The sequence below is a fragment of the Filicampus tigris genome, chromosome 10, assembly GCF_054856515.1.
Source record: "Filicampus tigris isolate MCC_2025a chromosome 10, RoL_Ftig_1.0, whole genome shotgun sequence".
In the NCBI taxonomy this organism is placed as follows: domain Eukaryota; kingdom Metazoa; phylum Chordata; class Actinopteri; order Syngnathiformes; family Syngnathidae; genus Filicampus; species Filicampus tigris.
The window spans coordinates 18,086,807-18,110,224 of NC_141226.1; the positions used below are offsets into that span (position 1 = coordinate 18,086,807).

Consider the following 23,418-nt stretch of genomic DNA (forward strand, 5'->3'; position numbering starts at 1 on the left):
ATTGGGGATGATTGTGTTCCTTTAAAAGAAAAACCTATTGATTACCAGACACAATTACTGGCTAATCTTCAAACTATAGCGGGGTTTAATTGTGCTTTGTCAAAACAAGAAAAAAAGGCTTTGTAACTTTCTAACTATCTTCCTCCCTGCTCCAACTGTCGAGTGACCCACTTTTAGTTGTTGTTAGTTGGACACAATCACATTACCACGTGCCATTAAGTTCGTCAAATGAGATGCCTCTAATTAGGGCCAAATGTACCTGGAGGATACTATCGCCAATGAAAAGCAGCCCGGAGAGTTCAGCTGGAAAACAGGAAAACGAAAACACAATCAAAAACCGCACCTTAACAGCAAAATGTCTGATGTAAAAAACCTTTTCTATAAAAATGATTACGGGACTTACCTTTTTGTTCTTTGGATATTTTGGATATCACCACAGGGATTTTATGCTCGGCACCACCCTGATATACATGAAATGAGTGTCAACAAAAGCCCAAGTGCCCAATTTTGATTCATTGCCTGTAGCCCTGTTTTTACCAGTGTATTTTCACACATAAATACATGCAGACATACATATATACAATTCAAGTGACATATATCCAACAGTAAACAATAACACGGAAATAACCTTGATGCTGAGGCCAAATCCTCCGATGGTCTGTCTTCGTATTGTTACAGTTCTTTCCTGGAAGACAGGCGGTCCACAAGGAGACACGGCATATTCATTTAGTTGTGCTTCAATGACATTTTCATATTCCATCACGGCTGTTCCCTGAACATCTCAGCGGCTTCCCTTAGTGTCCTATTTGTCCATGGCTGGGCGATATGGACAAAATTTCATATCTCATTTTTCATGCCAGATATCTCTATAACAGTATGATAACGATTTTACTGTGAAAACTAAGCATAATTTTTTTTTCAAGAAAAAGCCAAACATTAATCCAAAAGGATGTGGAAAGCGCAGCATTTTAATTTGAATTTACTGACAGTTATCAACATTATCACAGTCGGCAATAAAAAAAAATTAAAAAAGATTTAAATTCACATTGCACTGCCACAGTGCATTAACGATAACGAAAATAAGGATAATGAAAGATGGGGTACAGATTTTGTTTGACCACCACCCGTTAGCAGTCGCCCAAGTTTTAGTTAGCGCCCATTTTGACACCTTCATGAACTTACAGTATTTGTCCAATCTGTTGTCACTCATCTATCACGAGTATAACTCTCCACTTGGATCAAATAAATAAATCACCCCAAACTATGCAAATACTTTGCGTATTTTCCCAACTACGCGTTGGCGTGCAATAAACAGCTGTGATACGTGTGGTGATTTCAGTGAATACTTATGACATATTTCTGCTGCTGTGTCTCTTTTTCAGTTGTAAACTTTATTGGCGCTCGATGAGCTGTTGTCTCACGGCGCAGTGAATCTTAACTTTACAAGAACGGCTCCCTCCAGCTCCTTTGAAATCGACAAATCCCATCTTGCAGAGCGTCACACTGATAAAAGTGGAATGACGCTGAGGGCAGGCAACTCCAATCTTGACTGGAATTTTTGGGGGTAATATGGAGCTAAAGTCGCACAAAGTCTGAGAACGCAAACCTCTGTCATGCATGGCGCCCAGGCTCTAAAGATCAGTTCAGCGAGCATCAAAAGATTGTTGATTTTCTAGTCCCCCCCCCCCCCCCTTGAGAGCAAAAAGAGAAATTGAATAGAGCAGAATGCAATATACAACAATGTGACTAAAGCCATTGTGGCCGTTTTACCGAAACAGGACCACATGCCTTGTGAATATATTGTAATGAAAAGTCTTATTCATTGTGATCGGATCACTGTTGCCAGGGGCAACCATTCATCCCATCCAAATCAAGCCAGTCAATTGTAGGCTATACGTACTGTATATTGAACGACTTGCACTCACACTCATATTCATACCGATGGGCAATTTATAGTCTTCAAGGAACCTAACTTATTTTTGAATCGTGGAAGGGAGCCGGAGTGAATCGTAATCGAATTGCCATTTGTTTTCCTCAATATTGCAATTGCGATTTAATGTGCAATTATTTTTCATGGTCTTCTTCCCAGGTATTTTTTTTTAACAAACACAATGCAATAAAGCATATCAAATTTACTACACATGAATGTTTTGGTGCTATAAGTTAGTTTTACGATCAAATAAAACCATGAATTAACACGGAGGACGGTTAAGCTACTAAACACTTGGACTTGCAGTCTTTTAAGCATTCTCCGCCGAAGCCTCAATGATAAATTGAACCCCATTGTTTTACCAACTATTGTATGACAATTCTATATGAGCAACTCAGACAGTCAGAGCCTCCAGTTGTTGTTTGTTTGCAACAGTTGAGTGTTGGTGTGAGCGAAGTCAATGGTTGGTTACTTACGCTTGAATAGAAAGGCTCTCCCGACACGCAGATGACATCTTGCTCCTGAATGGTCAGAATATCTTTAGCCAAGTGCAGTCGGATATTAAACGGCTCCTCATTACCTTCTTGCATCAAATAAATCCCAGTCTTTGTCTGCGAACATTGGGAGAGATAACATCGTTCATCAGGGCTAAATTAAGTGGCCATGAAATGAAATGTCGGCGAGGCCGCTGGTGGCGAAATGAACACTGGAAATTAGACGCCTTTGCCGGTGTGCGTTATTGCCTTTGCTTTGCTTGTTGATGCGCATGAACACGATCCTAAAAAGAGAAACTTTGCGTGGCCTTAACACACATAAAGAACCAGTGAAATTGAGCAGGCGCCGTTGTCACTTCCTTGCGTTACACAAGCGGCACGACTGTGTTTCCAATCGCGCATTTAAACGTGCTCATTTGCATCAATTTGCATTCCGCCACCGCTTCCCCTCCCCGGCTAATTACGATGCCTGTCTGCCCTTGACTTGAAAGGCACTAAATAAAGAAGGCACCTTCACCTGACAGGACCGCGAAGAGAAACGGAGCCACCCGTGTCAGCGTGCTTGTCGCCCGTCATCAGTTAACAAGGCCGCGCCGCCTGCGTGCAATATGTTAGCTCGGCTGCAGGTCAGTTATCTTTCACTGCTAATGAGCAACGCGGAGGAACGGGGCCTCCGCTCCCCCGCCTGCAGCTGCGGGGTGACGGATGGAATCAGAGAAAGAGAGAGTGTGCTTCCCTTGGCTTCGCCTATCTTTGATGCGCGCGAGTGCGGGAACGAGGAAAAAAGGGGGGCCTTGCTCGACACGGGCAGGGTCAGAGAATGCCTCACGCGGATGACCTGCGCCGGAGCTCGCGTTGCTACTAATTGGCCTCATCTCTGCTCTCCTTGCGCGCCTCGCTATACTATAGCATCATTAGCCACATCATCATCTGTAATCAGGCACACATACCCTCATCACATACTGTACTGCACACAACAGCAGTGTTTGTCAACCTTTATCCAGCCAGGGGGACATAATTAGCTACACTAAAAACAACACAACTTGTATTTTTTTTGGGGGGGGGGGCTAAAACAACTTTAAAATATAAATGATTGACATTTATGGCAATAATGTTAGTTCGTTAGCACAACAAAGCAAGTCAGTTGTTTGCTGCAAAACAATTTGCTAAGATGTTTCTACATAGATCTTTAAGTTGGGGGACAATACAAGGGAAATGTAAAGTCTTATCTTTGTTGAAAATGCAGGAAAGCCAATTTTCACATGAGCAAAACTTAAAATATTTTGTTGAGTTGCCCAACTTCAAATTGGATAGAAGTTTGTTGCTTTGAAATTTTCAGTTCACCCAATGCTTTTTTTTTTTATATAGGGCATAAACGATTAATTGGTTGGCCAATTTTATCAGCTGATATCGGCTCATTAAAAACAACAATAATAATAAAATTACATTTGAAAAAAATCTGCAAAAATCGGAGGATATTTAGCCGATTTAATACATATTTGATACACTAGCGATGCTAACCGATGCTCACCCAACAGCAGTATAGTAGTGTGATTACACTCTCGCACCTTGAAGGAGAATCCCTTGAACGACTCGCACAACTCGTTAGTGCAGCCAAACAAACTACATGCTTGCTCGACACACTCCCTGGGAAGCTCGTTAAAGCCCTGTTTCAAATCCGAGGTTTTTCTATTCTTAACATTATTAACTTTTCCCCTTTGACACGGTACCTGAGGCTTTTAAGACAGCCAAGAGAGGACCCTTACTTAAAAGCTTCAACCTCGACCCTTACAATCTTAGCAACTACAGACCAGTGTCACCCCTTTGTCTTTGAAATTCTCGAAAACGTGGCACGGTAATGATCACATGGCTTCTAGCAATCGAGTTGAAATCATTCTACTGAGACTGACACCTCATCAATATTATTATTACTTGACCTTTGCCCTGCCTTTGTGACCGTCAATCATAATGTACTGCTCGATCACCTTGGCATTAAAGGCTTAGCACGTTCCTGGTTTAAATTTGATCTCTCAGAGAGCGTGCACCGTGTAATTCATGTTAATGTGACCCGTGAGTATTACAATGTTACCTGGAGGTCCCGCAGGGATCGATACCTGTCCCTTTGCTGTTCAGAATGTACTGTATATGCTGCCACTGGGAGAGCCATCCATCCACGCATCCATCCATCCATTATTCGATATCATACGCGTATACGTGTGCGACGTCAGCTTTCACTGTTATGCCGATGATATTCAACTTTGCATGCCTTCGGAGCTAACTGACCCAGGCAATAGCTGTAACCTAGAAGAGTATCGCGTTGAAATCAGGCACTGGATGCCTTGTAGCTTCTTGCTTCTTAACTCTGAGAAAACCAAGACGGTGGCTATTGGTTCTGCCAGACATGGGCACCTGGTTGAGGAAAACCTCTCTGAGCTTTGACAAAAGTACCATTACCCAAAGTGACTCAGCAGAAAAAAAAAAAAATAGGAGTTACATTTGAGCCAACTCTCTCCCTTCACTTGCACTTTGAAAACATCACTAGAACTGTGTTTTTGCGCTCTCACAATATTTCTAAGATACTGCCCATTCTATCCACGAGTGAAGCCTTCGACAGGATGCCTTGAACATTGTAACATGTTGCTTTTGGGTCGTCCCATGTCGAGTAGTAAAAGCGCACCTGCCCTCTACGTAAAATCTGGCGCCTTTTTTTTTTTTGTGTGGGGGGCCAAGTCAGGTTTACCGTGTTTGGGAATTTGACAGATCACACTGCACCTTTCTGGATGTTTTTCTATTACACTTGGCAATCTGGTGGCGGAGAGTTAGACCACACATTACACCAGTCCCGGCGCTCACAAAATGATGATGTTTTCAGAGCCTATCTCACTGGCATGGAGACTAATTGGTGACCTAATGTTGACTCCAGTCTCGCTGGTTGCCATGGTAACAGAAGCCATACTTGTCATTGGGCACCATAGCCTTTTTGTTCTGGCCCCTAAAAACGAGCTAATTTTAGTGAGACAAGGCATTGGGTTATTTTTGACAGAAGCATGCCAAGGTACTGACACCTGGAAATAGTTTTAACTTGGCAAAAACAACAACAACAAAAGCATCAAATTCTCCCAAGAATTAACTGCCGAGCCCATTTGAGCCCCGTTGCTAACCAGAATATTTGCACGCTAACACCCTGACGGATAAAGTTTGTCGTTGTAAACGAGTTCCCTGTGCACCATTAAAGCTGACCTTACATTTCGTGTAGGAGACCGCATCTTTACCAAAGATACTGACGTGATGTGGTCGCTCCACGGTGTTGTGCGCACCCAAGTTTACTTATTTGTTACTCCCAATTTACATCGATTCGTACTGTTTTTCTGTATTCATCTATAATGATAAAATGTAATTTTGTTTGAAACACCACTTTCACTTGACATAAATTGTAATATACCACTAACATTGTTTAGCATTATTCCAAAAATAAAGACCTGTCCCTTAATAGACACTTACGCCCCAGTTGAGTAAATAAAAGCCCCCGGCCACTATTTGCGGGAATAAGATATATATACACTTCCCTGCATTAGCCACTTGTAAAAGCAGAAAAGGGGGAAAAAACTAAATGCTCTCCATTCCCAGAGATTGATTAAATGCTACTAACCTCTTCATTTGAGGTCTTGAAATCCATGTGCTACCGCGCAGTGAGGGATGCTGCAGAGGAGAGAAACACAACTGAGTTATAGAGCGGCTGCAGCAAAAGCCCACAGCCAATTTAAAATGGCTTTGTTACTAGCAACAGCGCTTACAAAAGAGGCTAGACCTTCATTGAAATGCTACGTAAAGTCTCAGGAGATGCCTTATTCGAGAAGCGGAGGATCTTAAAAACAGTTACATGAGGCAAGAATTTCTACAGTAATGTACACCTAATTATGTAAATACCTATAAATGATGCAGGTGCATCGCAAAAAATTACAACAAAAATTGATTGTTTGTAGCGGCTCAGTTTAAAGTGAAACATTTCATTATAGAGGTTCAATACACTCAGCGCATTATTTCAGATTTAATTTAATCATAGCATAAAGGCGAACCGAAATTCCAAATTCACCTAATTAAGAAATTATAATACACACATACTACAAATTCAAATTAGGTGGAATTTGTCCTTCTAAAAAGTATTTTTTTTACATGTTTAATGAATATGTATGAGATGTATAGATGCATTTTGCTTTTTGAATTGAACTACTGAACTCAATTAACCTTTCTATTTTATATATGTTCATTCTGAGGGACCTGTTAAAGAAGTGAGAGAAATATTGGCTGCTTTACGGACGAAAGCATACAGCAGCATTTTGTATAAGACATTGTACTCGGAGATGAATGTCGTATAGAACTACTGGATGTATGACAATTTTTCATTAAAATAGTAAGTGAGTAATCAAATATACATTTGCTTCAACACACAAGTCACTCACAATCTTGAACGGTTTCATCAAGAGATTATATGGTGAATTTCCATTACAGCCACATTATATTTATTGTTTGGAGCGCAACGATTTGCCCATTCACACTCATTTATGAATGAAAACTATAAGGGGAAAAAAAAAAAGAACTAGCACGTCTACTCGCCGATATTTTATCCTTCTTTTGAAACTTTACTCTCCAGAACGAGCAGGGAGTAACCTCTGGAGAAAAGCAGAAACCGCGAAGCAGCAAGGAATAATTCATGATGGCAAAAGGTGAAGATAAGGAGCCGTAATAAATGTTTCAATCCATTTCTCCCCATATATAGAAGAGCTCTTCTTTTGTACTCAAGCGAGAAAGAGCGTTCCATAGACGCCCTATCTGCGCCGCGCCTCATTTGCGCAAAGCAGCCCGCTCAATTTTAATCAAACACGACCACTTGACTCGACGACCAGACGCGCAACATAAAAGGCGGCTCCCATGGCACCCGGTGGAGGGACACTCACTTCGCTCACATCAACTGTTTTGATGTGGAGATCACGCCATCGAATAGCCAGCTGATCCCAGATCAGAGTGACGCCGCTGCGAGCTGGAGTGTCCGCATCCCCGATGGACGCAGAGATCAGGGGCTGGGAGGACGGCGAGAAAGGGCGTACCTCAGGGCGTCATCCCGGGGCCACTCGAAGGCGCAGAGCTGCGATAAGAAGCAGAACGGGAAGGTGGGTAAAAGTCTCCTGTGAGGAAACGAGAGTGAATGTTGCTGATTGCACACTTGAGAGGGGAAGGGACGTGCAACCAGATGCAATTGGCGGCTTCTATTCCCCACATTAACAGGAGATTTTAGAACAAGCTTCATTCTGGAGAAGAATGTCTAGCTTGTAATACCCTGTCAAAATGCAATTAGCTCTTATTCTTGCATTTTTGTAAGAACAACATGAGCCAGTAGTTAGGCGGCATTGCTGGCTGCCGGCCACCTTTCTGATGAGACGCAGTGTTGCCACCATCGTACGGTAAGTGCTCTACAGCATGAAAAAAAAAAAAAAACCCACAAATACGGTAGTTGGTTCCAAGCTACATTCCATGCATAAATCATCCAACTCTGATTATTATACAGCAAAGAAATCCTTAATGGAATTTGAAAATGTATATGTCAGAGTCCCATCTGGACCACGAGCGAGAGATCTTCAGAGGATCTGAGGAGAATAAAAGCTGAAATGTAAAGCAATGACCTTCGTGAAACAGCCGAGGGATGCACTCAAATATTAATCGTGTGTTGAAGTCAAATTCAAAAGCTTTCTTACGGGGTGGTTACATCTTTGCTCGTCTGTTGGAAAGGCGTCACTGGCAGTTTCATCTAACCTTAATTGGGACTAAAAAATACTGCAACAAAATCACGTGACTGAATTTAGTCATCCAGTGTTTTTTCTGACCTAAATTCATAGACAGTAAAAATGCTTCCAGCTTCATGGTCCCACTATTTCCATTTTTAAAAAAATAAAAAAATGTGTACAGGTTTGGACTAATTCTTGTGTGGTGCAATTCCACTTTCGACCACTAGATGGGGCACATACTTAGTTTGAGATGGTGTCCATTTGAAAGAAGAAGAATGAAACAGTTAGTATTGCAGCACAGTGTAGTTTTTGTTTCAAATTATTGAATGTTATCCGCTGCAATCCTGCTTTTTAAGACGACATAAAGCGATAGCAAGTAGATTCATTTTATAATGTACATCTTTGGGCATGATTATCGATATTGTGAAGATGATAATTTTGTTAGTTTGAAAAAAAAAATTTGGGAGGTTTATTTACTCAAAGTCAAAACCTAACCTTGAACCTTAGCTCTACAATAACTCCAACAGCCCGAACCTGGCTAACCCAAATAGACTTTACCAAAACATTAAATGCGAGCCCTAATCCTTTTTTAGCTGGTTGGCTAAGAGAAATGGTGTGCTTCTATTGCCTCATTAGTCAACATGTGTTCCATTGCCCTATTAAGGGTTAAAAAGTAATTTATTGTAATCCTGCCAAGACTAAGCTCTCGAATCGTACGACCGTAACATGGACCCAGCTGCTCAATAATTGGATGGCATTGGCTGCATTCAATGTAACAAAAAAACAACAGCAGCCCTAGATTCACATACGGAGAAGTTTATAATGGTTTATTGATCAAGGTATTAATTATTGAATTGGTGTAGGCATACCTGGCAGTTAAATCAATAACTGAGTTCCGCTCTGGTGTACTATAATGAATACAGAGCAGAAAGGCAACAGTGATGGGGAAAGCCAGTGATGTGTTTTAGTGTTTTAAAGTGAGTTGCGCAGAAGCAGCAGCTTGTGTGATGGATGCGAAAAGAAGCTCATATAAAAATAAATGTCCTGTCTGGAAAATGTCTCTCGTGTTTCCGAATGCACAGGTTAAATAGACCTTTTGTTTCCTTTTAAGTTGAGTCAGCGTAAGTGCTTTTTTTTCTTTTTTTTTTTTCACTTTTTTTTTTTTTTTACAAACACTCCATCAGATATTTGCAGCGCCACCAACTTTGCCAGAGCCGTGTTGCCTCTGACACAATGGAGACGAGATTGGCTGAATGAGGCAGAGATGGTACAAGGGACATCTCCATCTTGATGACTCGATGGTGAATGGTCGCCGCGTGTCGGAGACGAGGCAGCTGTCGGCGCCGCGTGCTCCCGAAAATCAAGTTTTACTGGAAAACGGATGTCAGCGTCACATCCAATGCATTCTATTTCCTGGGAAACATCTGGTGTGCTCCCAGAGAGAGAGCACTTACTGTTACGGCAGATTATTTGGTTATGTTTGGAAGAGTGACACACATTGCCACTTTTTGTGATCTACGAAAAGCGAATGGCAATGAATGTGAATAAAAAAAATTTTTTTAAATGTTAAAAATTAGGGGGAACTCAAAATTTCAAGCCAACAACCTTTGATAAAAAAAATTTAAGTTTTGCTGAAAATTGGCTTTCCCGCATTTCACTTTGGTCAGAACTTTGGTCCCTTGTATTGGCCCCCCAACTTAAAGACATTAAGAAAAATAATTCAGCAAACAATTTGTTTTTGAGCAAACAACTTGCTTGTTTCAGTGCTGTTGCCATAAATGCCAATAATTTGCATTTTAAGTTGTTCAAATTTACATCACAGTTTAGCTCCCAAATAATACAAGCTGCGTTTTTTTTTATAGTGTGTACATTAGTATTCACAGCCTTTGCCATGAGGCTCAGGTGTTTTGGTCATTATTTGGAAAGGCGAACACTTGTCTATATAAAGTCCTACAGTTGGCAGTGCATGTCAGAGCACAAACCAAGCGTGAAGTCAAAGAAATTGTCTGTACACCGCCGAGACAGGGCTGTTTCGCGGTACAGATCTGGGGAAGGGTACAGAAAAGTTTCATGTCTTAATGAGCACCTTAGCCTCCGTCATCCCTAAACAGAAGACGTTCCCAACCACCAGGACTGTTTCAAAAGTTGGCTGCCCGTCCGAAATGAACGATCATGGAAGAAGGGGCTTAGTGAGTGAGGTCCAGAACCTGCACCACTCTGTCCGAGCGCCAGCCTTCCTCTGTGGAAGGAGAAAATCCTTCCAGAAGGACAATCATCTCTGCAGCGATTCAATACAACCAATTAAGCCTTTGTAATGAATTTGCCCCCCAAAAAATAGGAAAATCAATACTTTTTTATGTTGTCATTATAGAGCGTTGCGAGTAGAATTTTGAGAGGGGGGAAAGAAAAATCAATCGATTCTATTTTGGAATAAGGCCTGTAACACAACACAGTGCGGAAAAAGTGAACGCTTTCCAGATGCACTCGATGTGGAGCCAAATAGTTTTTTGTTTTTTTTTCTTTTACTAGCATTATTAAAATGTCAACATTTGCCCTAATTTCTATGATGGATAATGAAGCATGAAGCTCAAGGGATTGTTTGGCCGCAGTCTGCGCTCTACTCAATGTCATTCGAGCTGTAGTAACGCAATACAGTTGAACGAATATAGCTGGGAATGTTTCTTTTTTTTTTTTTTTTTTCTTCTTCTTTATCTGCTGCAAGCACTTTCATGGCTTTCTGGCTCCGTGAGATACAGGTGGCGCATTCGATGGAAAAGGACAAAAGATGACAATGATGGAATAACACAGTAAATGGTGACATTTGAAGACACCGCAGGGCTTTCGTCTCATAGCAAATATAAATATTGAATACCGAGAGGCACGAAATTGCCATTTGTTTTCTTTCAGTCGTGAAAAAGGCAGGTTAGTGTTGATGAATGCAACTGGATTTTTGGTCTTTTACAATACCGACATATAAGGACATTTCACAATCTTAAGAAAGAGACAGTGGGTACATGTCTCTCACACTGTTGTCAGCGCTTCTCAATTAGTTTTTGTTGCGCAAAGAAAAAGAAGAAAATATTTCGCGCCCCCACAACTCTCTGCCGCGTCTATAAATAGTATCATTTGTGTATAATATTGCAGAGGAGCTAACACTCCTTACGCATTTTTTGAGAATGAGAGCACCAATGCCACTTATTGTAGTGGATGTACAATTACACTTTATTACAGTACGGCAAAAGAAAAAATGTTCCAGGAGGTCACAAAATTGCCTTTTCATCCATTCTTGTATTTTCTACAATGCTAGTAGCTTGTGAGCCAGAGCCTATGCCAGCTGACGTTGGCCAAGAGAAGCGGGGGCACCCTGGACTGCTTGTCAGCCGATTGCAGGGCGCATACAGACAAACAAGACAAATTCGAATTCACACCTCTACCCAATTTAGTCTTACTGTACCTAAACCTAAAGTGCGTTTTAGGGACCTGGGCGGAAACTGGAATAGGCACAGAAAACCCATTCAAGCACGGGAAGAACATGCCAAGACTCTAACCATGAACCCAAGAAGTGTGAGGCAGGCCTGCTAAACACCACATCACTTGTTGCTTAAAGGGAGAGCAACCCAAACATATTTTTTTCAAGAATATGTTCTATGCAAGTCCACTAGTTGAAACAAGGCATTCTGATAAATATTGTGTTTGTAGAATATGAGTTGAGCAGCAAAATCCACTCGTTTTTAGCCATCTCAGGGGGCGGCCATTTTGTCTGTCAACTGAAAATGACATCACAACCAGCCAGGGCTCAGGTAACGACCAATCACGGCTCAGCTTTAGAAAACAGGCGAGCTCTGATTGGTCATTCCCTGAGCCCTGGGTTTTTGTGATGTCATTTTCAGGTGACAGAGAAAATGACCGCCCCCTGTGATGGCTAAAAACGTCTGGATTTTGCTGCTTTATTCATATTGCACAAACGCACTATTAATCGGACTGCAGTGTTTCAACTAGTGGGCTTGCTGGGAACATATTCTTGGGGAAAAAAAACATGTTTGGGTTGATTTCCGCTTTAATCACCTTTTGAAAGAGCAAAATAAAAATCTGAAATGAATTCAAAACTGAGGCAGGTTTCAGACCTGTTCTGGACTGTGCTGTGATTGGCCGGTCTGAGTTTTGGCTGAGTGGCTTAGCAAACATTGAAATACTTGAAGATAATCAACAAATTCCAGCCAGTCGAGCTAATTCTTAACCACTAATCCACCAATTAATTGATTAATACACACTAAAAAACAGGGAGGTGCGGTCAGGGTAGGCAAGTGAGGCAGTGCCGCCCTCTGCTAGCCGAACAGCTGAATTTATATTCCCTGTTTGAACGAGTGGGCAAGAAGTGAAGAGAGGCACTGAACATAGAGCCACCAGCGACCACGCGTACAAGAATTGCGACTCCGGCAGTTGCCGCGAGCACTCACACAAGAAATGTTGCGGTTTGTCTTTCGATCGCCAGGAAACACGTTTTATCGCACATAGTGCGCATGCGGACGTTCAACAGTCCGAACACGATGAACGCGTCTTGACATTTAGACGTTCCGATCGGCGGCTCTTGTGAAATGCGCTCGATAAATAAAGTTGTTTCGTATTGTACGTGTTTCTCTGCCTCCCTCCCAGACGGATGCCCGGCTCGATCATCGGCTGGAGACGGAGAAGCATCACTTGGCGTTTTCAGTCCCGTGAGGACATTTGTCAAAACAGGAGCGTGTCATGAGGCTCCCGCATCGCCCTCCAGACTCGCCGTACATGATGAGTGATGGGCACAGCAGTAAATTAGTGCGCTCATTTATAGGCCGAGCTCTCGGCCTTCCTGACCGTGATGCATGTCCTCCGCCAGAAGATTTCAACTTGTCGCACACTCGACACACAAGGTGAGGACACGCCGAGTCAGCGCTTTTCCCATAAGACGCAAGCTTCCAACCCTCCCCCCCGCCCGCGCGGTTTTAATCCAGGACGTAAGTAGAGCGACTTTGCGTGATTCCAAATGGCCTCATTCATCTTCCTGCGGCCTTTTTATGTACAGCGCCTCTGTTCATCTTGAAGCCCCGCCCACTTCATCCAGATCGGTCAGCATCTGGGAAGGCTGCGAGTGGAAGACCATCGATCACGTTGCAGGCTTCATGTTTAATCTTGGTGGGAATCAAGAGTAACTCGCGCGGGTAGTTTCATGGTATTTGCCAGCGATTATATAAAATTGCAGCTCTTACAGAGTAATAGCCGCAATTTAACAAAACACAGTCGTTCCATAATCTTTTATTGCGCAATACTTACACAACATCATATTTTGAAACGAGCACTTACGCCGAGTTTGTTTGGTGATCTGACCAAAGGTGCTTTGATAAACATTTAATGATACCGTTCCAAGTGCGGCTCCTCTCAGACTGCTGCATTTCAAATCGTGTGAGAATTGTGACGGCGTTTTTGTCAATGAAATACACGGGGTTTTTTTTTTTCTCATAAAAACTTGTTTTTTTTCCAGAAGAAAATAGATTATTTCAGATAGCTTTGTTTTGTTTTTTTTTGTTTTCTTCGAAACATTTCACCCCTCCAAAAAATAGTAGTTTAAAAACAGGTTTTCTTCGTCAACACGTGATTTTAATTCGTCCCCCGCAATAAAACATTTTCTTAACCAGCCCCTCGTCCCATTTTTTTCAAATTCCGAATGAATTGGTTACTTGAAGGAAATGCGATATAAATGGAATATAAAGCCATTAGTGCTGTGAGGTCTGCAGACTCGGGTCAATTAGTGGAGCCCAGAGATCAAAGTAAACCTGGTGAAGCAGCATTTTGCTCTAATGCTGCAGGCAAATGGAACAGGTTGCCAACAGAAGTGAAGTCAGCCCCAAGTGCAAATGCTTTTAAATCCAAATTAATCATTGATGATGAATGATTTTTCAAAGCATATTCTCCAAAATCATGCTCACGCACTTTATGCTTTGTTAGTCATTTTATTTCTTTACTTTGCTTTCAAACGTATTTTGCTTATACATGCCTTTACATTTTGTACTTTTAATTAAGTGAAGCACGTTGAGTTACCTTGTGTATGAAATGCATTATGTAAATAAAGCCGCCTTGTATTGCCTAATAATAGAAAATATGTCCGTATCACATTACGACTTTAATCTCTTGGTTTTACAACTTTTTTTCACTTAGTTGAAATCAATTTGGCATTGTGGCCAAGTAGTTATCACATCTGCCTCACAGTTCTGAGGTTAAGAGTTCAATTCCAGGCTCCAGTTTTAGCGCGTGGAAGTTGCATGTCCTCCCCGTTCTTGTGTGCTTAGCTTTCTCCAGGTGCTCCGTTTTCTCCCACGCTCTCAAAACATGTATGTTAGATTCATTGAAGACTCCAAATGGGTTCATCTTGGAAAAAATACTCATTTATGTATTTGCAAAACACTACAATATTAACCCTATTAACGCTTTCAATTGGTTGAAAAAGGGTTTTGGCTCTGTTTTTTTAGTAAAACATGGTTAAAGTCACCGATCTTTTTTTTTTTTTTGACGGTTGCCGTGTCGACCATGGTAGAGAACAATGTGATTATATCGTGATATCGATAGTTTGCAGCGATGGCCGCGTCACTCAACTTCAGTCATTCGCCGGCGACGGACCCGAAAATCCGTCATCATGAGTCGTCATTATTTCAGGCCGGCCAAATCCGTCAGTCAGCCAGAAATGACATTTTGTCACTCCTATTTTAAGACCGTCAATAAAAAAAACCTTCGTCTCCTCCTCCTGCTTCTCATCCCCAAAATGGCCCTCGTCTGTTTTTTTTCCTGTTCACGGACGGCCGGAAACCGGCACTTATACCGTCAGTATTCCAAAGTTACCGTCATTCGTCAGTCCACCAAACAAAAATTGCGAATCCACAAGTCAGGTGTAAATGCCCATCCCTGATATTCAGTCTACGCCCGATGTTCACCATCCACTTGGAGCCTCAGACACTCTGACAGATGATGGTCTGCGGCTAACCGGATTGGGCCACTTAATCGTGTTATCAGAAACAAATGAGCACAAAGCCTTGTAATATGCCACTAAATAGCATCCTAATTACTACACTGCATCTGCGCGAGCAGATCCTGAGTGTAAATACGGGCGTACGGCGGCGGCGGGGCCTGTGCGGGCAAGCGGCACCACGCTACGAGTGGGGTGCTCGAAAAGGACTGAAAAGGCTGAAGGCGACACACAAAAGAGCGGAGGGACCAATCTGCTCCACTGCTCACCTTCTAAATATATACAGCAGCCAAACGTAGAAACCTTCAACCCATCCCTCATCCGGCCCGCCGATTAATTATGAAGTCAAACCGTGCGACGGGTTAGCCGACTTGATCCCGGGGCATACGTGAAGCTGAATGTATTTTTTTTTTATTGATGATTAAAGCATCGGCCGTGAAGTTGAACTTCTTCTTTCACGTGCCCGAAGAGCTTAAAGGGCTCAAATGTGTAGCGATGAATTTCTGTAACTTTTCACTCCCAGCAGAGCCATTTCAATTCATCTATATTTTAAAATACAGCATGAATACTTAATCCTGATTTGGCGATTAGATGCAGCGCAGTGAAAATGAAAGCCCGTGAGATCGGTCTGAATTTAGTTTTTAACTCATTCACTGCAATACATTTTCAGGGTTCAGACACTCTCGATGGATATAGGATCGGGCAGAAATCCGAACCCTAATTTGAAAACAAATATAAGTACCCGTAAATTCCTGGCATTGAATGGCTGGACTGTGTAAAGACAAAAAAAAGTTTGTCTTTGCAGTGAACGAGTTAAGGAAGTATAAGTATCATGTTTGAATGGATATTACCCACTTATTTTACTTTTCTTGGACTATTTCGCAACATTTATTCAGCCACTACCTGTCCCAAGTGCAAATAAACAAAAGGTAGGTTGCTTCAGGAAGAGTATGCGGTGTAAAAACCTTTTATTTTACTACGCGATTGGCTTGCACACCTTTCAGCCACGCCCATTTTCCCATTCAGACTCCCGACACACCCACCGTGCGTAACCACCAAAGACATGTGACTCAATGAACTTTGAGGCTGGCTGTAAAGCATGGAGCAAGGAATTTCCCTGAGACTTATTAATGTCCTAGAAATACCTTTGGAAAATATCTACTGTGTAACAATACTCATAGGCATATATTCTTTATCCTCTGTGATATAAACAACGTTGCTGCAGCTTACTGAGTCGCTGTAGTTGTGAAACTCTTCTTTGTCTGCTTGACGGGTCACACACAATAGAAGGAGCCACAAAGCATGAAAGTGCACAGACTGACGATTACGTGACTATTAAAACGATTAAAATACAAATTACAAAAAAGAAAGAAATTGGGGAAGATTGGATCGGATGAATCCCATTTTTATTCCATTCAAGGGGATTTGCATGCTTTGCATTTTATTAATTCGGTTCATCATTTTTCAAACCAAAATAGAGAGACTAAAGGAGCGCAGATGCTGTATTTTACGATATGCGTATAAGTACCTCAAAAGTCTATTAATTTGAAGCTTTATAGGCCGAATCAAAGCGCAGAGACAATCAATAACTGGCCATTTCCCTGCGCTATGGTGTGGAAACATGAAGACTTTGTACCTCTCCTCCACATGGAGATCATGTCATAGTTGACCACCGACGATTAACGCCTGCGCACCCCAGGGCTAAGGTGCACCGTCTGCCGCGGAGCAGGCCGGCGCCTCCAGGTGCTGGGAAGCGGCGCTGCATAAGAGTCTGGAAATGAGATCCTGGAAATGACTAAAAACCAATGAGGATGATTACATTTCGGGGTGTTCTAAAAATATTCATTGTCCTGTGATGTCGAGCGGCCTAACGGAGCAGATCCTCACATCCGAGGCCCGCTGATTCCCAATGCATCGATACGCGAAATGATCATTCGATATTGCTAGCATAAAATCTTCAAATAACACTGACAAACATTCTTTATACGATCCCCGCAGAAAACGGGGGTAACGGTGAACAAAAATCCTGACCCCTGAGTTGTATGATTGACTCAAATACAAAGTGTGATTCACTCCAATTAAGATACAATATGACAATCCAATTACGACAATTAGGATAGGATTCAATACACTCCAATTGAGATATGCTGTAATTTGGTTTAAAGCAAGAAAAATACGATGTGACATGCTTCACTCCGATGAAGCTACGATGGAATAGTATACTTCAGTTATGATACAAGTCGCTCTAATTGACGTAGTTTTATCAAATGAAGACACCAACTTATCCAATTCATTGCAATTAAAATACAATACGATACACTTTCATTGTGATACGATACGACTCTCTAGCTATTCTAAGATTCTATTTCATCTACACCAACTACAATGAGGAACATAACGATTCACTGCAATTATGATCCGATACCATAAGGTTCTACCTAATTAGCACGCCACAATGCAATACTATCTCATCCATTCACGATGTGACACAATTCCCTCCGTTTGGAACGTGATACAATACGATTCACTTCATAATACGTTCTGATATGCTCAATCTCAAATGTAGCCAAACTTAGTGAAGCTCCTTGAGACTTGCTGCAATTCTGCTTTTGTAACAATTGTAACGACGTTTGAAGAGATGTATTGAGAATGAATCTGAAATGAGATCACTGGCAGTTTTTCCCAAACCGGGCCACACAGTTATGTTAACGCATCGAAGCATTATGTGAGTATCCATGTTGGCTACACACGCACACACGTCTCCGAGCGTGTGTAGCCAACATGGGGTATAAACGAGCCTTTCATCAAACAAAGCTTTCACTCAACAGGCCACACGCACAAGCCGCGTTCTGCCATCATAAGCACAATTGCAATCTGGGTTAATTGCTGCTCGGGGCTATTTGACTCCACGCAGGTTGAGTGAATTGACGAAGTTCCAAAGCGAGCGAGTCGAGCGAGTAAGACAATTTACAGCGCACGGCGCTCGCCTTCCGTCAAGCTGCAAGCGGGTGCCTCTACTTTGGCAAATGTAATGACGACTCTTGGCCTTCGTCAGATGTGAGCTGACGTGGTCGCTTCCATGGAAATGGCACGGTTAAGATTTATTGGGGGAAGGTGGCATGATAAGACAAGATAAAGCAGGATACACACTTGCTGATCATCGGGCTTAATTTGAGCATTTCCTTCCCTTAAGATCAAAGTCGACATGAGTCGATTACTTTGTCTTTCACTTCAATTTAGTTCCTTGGCGCCAAGATGCCACAAGGAGCGCTCTTTTTGTCTCAATGAAGCTCCTCGATCTAGTTCAATTACGTCAATATCTTTGCAGATGGAATATATGCCCATTTGACATGCGTCTGGTGTATGGCCTGGCAAAAGACATTTTGCTGCCCGTTGAAATATGCCTTTGGATTGGAAAACATTTCAAGACATCATTTTCTAGATTAATTCAATCAACTCGATTTCCGATTAATCGAATCGATTCGTCGATTAATCGGGGTGAATCGATTTTAAATCGATTTCCGATTAATCTTTACATCCCTGGTAACGACCAAGCACAGCTCACCTGTTTTCTGAAGCTGGAGCCACGATTGGTCGTTACCTGAGCCTGAGCATCTGTGATGTCATTTTCGGTCGACAGAAGTGGCAAAATGGCCACCCTTGAGATGGCTAAAAATGGGTGGATTTTGCTGCTTAACTCATATCCCACAAACTAGTGGACCTGCATAGAACATAAAAAATATGTTTGTGTTGACTTCCCCTTTAGATCTCTCTCTCTCTTGAAAAAAAAAAAAACTCCTTATGTGTGCCCCGCTTTAGCAACACTGTATAATCCATCTCTTAATTGCTTCCCGCATCGCTGTCACGCACCTCCAAATCAGCGGCAGCACGCCGGGCGCATGCGGATGAGGGCCCGTGTCTTCACCGAGGTCGCCGCTTTCGCTTCATTAGCCGTCGCTCCCCGCTAAGCAGGGCTAATGGCTGCCCGATCGCGTGACTTTTGCGGCCACGGGCCACCGACAGCCGCATGTATCACTGCCGTCGCTCGGGCGAGTGGAGCGTGGACACGCGCTGACCTGCTATGAAGCCCACCGCTCCATTTCTCTCTCGGCGGGGGAGTTCTGAGGTTAGCGATGAAGATATCCAGCAGCGCAACCTCCCAACTGCTCTCAAGCTCACGCCGCAGCGGCGGCTCTCATGTTGCATTGGATCATACTGAAGGAGTCCGCGTCTGCCCTTCACGCTACAAGCTACGACAACGGGGATCGTCACTTGGCTCAGAGTTCTTCTACTTGTACCCTCTCCAGAGCGCAATGAGCTTTATGAATAATCATCATTCACCTTGCCGCGACATTTCGGACAGATCTATTTTCCCGGGTTTGTGAGAACAGTTTTTCGGGATGGGCTATAAAGGTCCATAAAAATGCGATTAGTTGGGTTCGGTGCGGAAGCAGGCCCATCAAACACCAAAAAGTGAAATGATGCACCATAATCAGGAAGCTGTTACAACTCCTGAGGGGGCAACAACCCCATACAAGGGAATAGTTGGTTTACGACAAAGTGGGTTTCCAGGTTACAAACGGCACGCAATGAATTCGTTTGCGCAGCTTGTGTAAGAATATGTGGTCATGCGGTACAAGATGAAGGCACACTCAGTTATTTTGCATTCACGGCCTAAAAATGATTTTCATGCAAATATTCACTGTAAGGAAAGTATTACTTCTACATGTGTTTTGATTTTGATGGGGATTGTTTTGTGAGTGTTTGACTATTTACCGCTATTATTTTCTATGGAAATGTTGTTTTATATTCCAAGCAATTGGTTTTTTTTTTCTTTGCCAGTTTTGACCCTGAAACTGAAAGAATTGCTGAAAAATTGTGAACGGGGCCAAAGACATGTTGAATGTAAAAATAATGCTTTGGCGCCATCGTGAGTGAGGGAGGAGCTTCGTTCCGTCGTGCAGGGGCCTTGTCGAAAAGAAAATGAATGCTTTGTTGTCAACCTGTGGTATTTATAGGCAATTAGAAACATTTTATGAGGGTGTCAATTACGAATGGATTTTCAATATTTACAGCAGGGCACGGTTGGTGGTTTTTCTTTCTTTTTTTTCCCCCAGTTTTCATTTAATGTAAAAGCAAACATCCTGGCGTACCATTTGGACCACAGGACCGCCTTCCATCCGCATCTAGTGTTTGTGCCTGAAGTGGGCAACAGTGGCTCCCATCCATAATTGATGAATAGTAGCCTGCCCTTGCTTCTTCTCGTGATGCCGCCAGACAACCTATCCCACTTGTATCTTTAAGGCGATTAACGTAGTCTGAATTTTAACGAGCCAGCAGGGGGGGTCCGGGGCGAATCGGCGGAGGCAACAAGAGATTATCGATCAGGCGAGCAGGAAAAGTGCGGAGGAGCTCTTTTGTCGAGTCGGTTTCCGCGCTCGGCCATTGATCACGCCAGGCGGAGGGGAAACTTTGTGACGCTCTCCTCGGGCCAGTTAGCGTCGAATTCACATGGTGACATACTCTGGACGATTCATCTCATTTTCTACTTACCCAAAGTGCTTTTTTGATTTAGGACAAGGTGACAATAAGAGCCGGGTGGGGAGGTGGTCAATATACAGTAGCATGTCTTGGCAAGACCTTCGCTACAAACATCACACTGATTGCTGCTGACCTATGACCGCCCATGTGCTGAAGCTCAGCTCGCCGAGGGAGGGTGATAACGCAAAGGGGAGGGGGCGCGGGGGCGTGATGGGGGGGGGGGGGTCGTGGATTTGCAACTCTCGCGGGGCGTCTTAAGGCGCAAACCCCGTCAAACTCGATCACAGACGAGCAAAGGGGAGAGAGCCTTTATCCGGGAAGCGACATAAATCATGTGACACACCACAGATTTGAGCAGCTTTGGACCCCACGTCACCCCCCCCCCCCCCCCCTCGAAAACACACACACACACGCACACGCACCTCCCAACCCAACCTCCCTCCTGCCACCCAGCCTTCTCCGTGCATGCAGGAGTGTCGAAACATTGCTTTGCAGGGATTTCAAGCGCAACATAAGCCCAACCCACAACAAAACATGAAGTCAAGTCACACCTATATGGATTGTTATCATTATCCATAGGGAGCATGCGGCATCAAGGCAAGTGTGTGATAATTGATGAATGTTTGATACATATAATAATCACAAAGGGCAATCAAACGGGCTTACCTGGTCGAACAGGTGCTGGCGTCCTATGTGGCTGCTCCCTCTCTTGAAATCAACGCATGCAACGGGTGTTACGGAGCATCTCAGCCAAGCCACAATGCATCCCTTGTGGCAGCATCGCCCACATCTCGCTCCACTCGCCTCAGCCTCCAAACACAACAGGAGAGATGCAAGGATGGAAGCGGTGGAGAAAGGGAAAGGGAGGGCTGGAACCTGCGCACCGTATCCGATTTTAGTGCATCTCCGCCGGCTTAAAAGCGCTCCGAGTGCTCGCCATCTCCGCTTGCCGCCACCCTCGCCGGTCGCTTGCGCCGCCAGCAGGCGACTCAAGCCGGGGATCGGCGCCTCGCCGTCCGTCCACTCGCTCGGCTTAAACCCACGATGGTCCGCACGCTTAGTCGGAACAGCGTGACACGCGTGGGTCCACTTTTCCTCCCCCCCACCCCCCCCCCACACACTCCTTTTCCTTCTTGTGTAATCCTGCGCTGGTTGGGGACGTTTGGCGCTCGTCCCGCATCACAGGCGCACTGAAGGCGCGCAAAGATCTCAGCGTATACGCACACACAAACACGCGCACGCCGCCTGTGCGCACACTGCGGCTCTTCATGTGTGTGTGTACGGCGTGCGCGCGCGCGTGCATAAGACTCTAGCACCTATCTATCTATCTATCTATCTATCTATCTATCTATCTATCTATCTATCTATCTATCTATCTTCTGTGCTAAAAAAGCTTATACTTACTCTTGTTTGGATGCTTCCGGGTGTGAGATGTGAGCACGGACCAGCCGCAGTGGTCAGTACAGGTTCCTACTCCAAGATTCTGCATGCCACTTGGGAATTATCTGGATGGGGAAACTTCAAGCTATAGTGGAGTGAGCCTAGCTAGTGCCGTCTCCAAACTAGAGGCCAAGTTTCAGATAACGGGAGATTTTCAGAAGGCATCACTTTAGGCACCAGAGGTTGTCTTCTATAGATTTGCGGTTGAGGACTGCAGGACAAAATGGACAAAGCCTCTCTGCCCAGAACAGAGTGCACAGGGCCAATCTCCGGCTCAAGGGCCGCCATAATTGCTCTTCAGCGACAGGGCGGTTTTGCGCCGGTGTCAGCAAACATGTGCACTGGAACCTGAACGTGTGGAGGAAGGTAACACTCATGTGATGAGTCCAGATTGGGTGCAGGATAAAGTAAGATCTTTTGGAGGAGGCAGAACGATGATGTGGGGGCGGGATCTCGAATCTCATTGGAGGAAATATCAATACAGAGAGAGATCTCCACAATTTGGGAGTAAAGAGGTTGGAATGACCTGACCTCAACCCCGTTGAACATTTCACTGTAAAAAAAAAGACAAACATGTTTGTTTTTCTTTCATCCATCCATCCATTATCTGTACCGCTTCTCCTCACAAGGGTCGCGGGGCGTGCTGGAGCCTATCCCAGCTGTCTTTGGGCAGTAGGCGGGGGACACCCTGAACTGGTTGCCAGCCAATCGCAGGGCACACAGAGACAAACATCCGCACTCACAATCACACCTAGGGCCAATTTAGAGTATCCAATCAACTTACCATGCATGTTTTTGGAATGTGGGAGGAAACCGGAGTGCCCGGAGAAAACCCACGCAGGCACGGGGAGAACATGCAAACTCCACACAGGGAGGCCGGAGCCGGGATCGAACCCGCGACCTCTGAACTGTGAGGCGGACGTGCTAACCAGTCGACCACCGTGCCGTGTTTTTCTTTCATTTCAATTTAAATTGGAACAACTTTAAAATGAAAATTGATATTCATGCTAGTATAAGCCCGAAAAAGAGAGCATGTTGTTTGTTTCCAAAACAAATTTACGAGTTGTTTTACAGGGGACAATTAGTTCTATTAACTTTTGTTTTTGTTTTGTTTCGTTGTTGTAAAATGTGGAAAAGACAAATTTTCACAACAGCCAAACTTGAAATATTTCATATAGCCCAATTTAAGATTTTATCGAACTTTGTTGTCTTGAAATTTTCAGTTCACCCAATTTTTTTTAA

General features: G+C 43.5%; 1 protein-coding gene across 1 annotated transcript in view; it reads right to left on the reverse strand.

Moving 5' to 3' along the window:
- Positions 1 to 22,666, reverse strand: part of sntg1 (syntrophin, gamma 1) — a 40,246-nt gene extending 17,580 nt beyond the window's left edge. Inside the window, exons 1-8 of the mRNA XM_086043800.1 lie at positions 22,141 to 22,666; positions 21,403 to 21,546; positions 7,380 to 7,567; positions 6,074 to 6,123; positions 2,407 to 2,541; positions 629 to 685; positions 404 to 461; positions 260 to 303 (exon numbers count right to left, since the gene is read on the reverse strand). Of these exons, the coding sequence (XP_085899926.1) occupies positions 260 to 303; positions 404 to 461; positions 629 to 685; positions 2,407 to 2,541; positions 6,074 to 6,100 (321 nt within the window). The 5' untranslated portion in view covers positions 6,101 to 6,123; positions 7,380 to 7,567; positions 21,403 to 21,546; positions 22,141 to 22,666. The remainder of the gene's footprint in view (positions 1 to 259; positions 304 to 403; positions 462 to 628; positions 686 to 2,406; positions 2,542 to 6,073; positions 6,124 to 7,379; positions 7,568 to 21,402; positions 21,547 to 22,140) is intronic.
- Between the last annotated feature and the right edge of the window lie 752 nt (positions 22,667 to 23,418).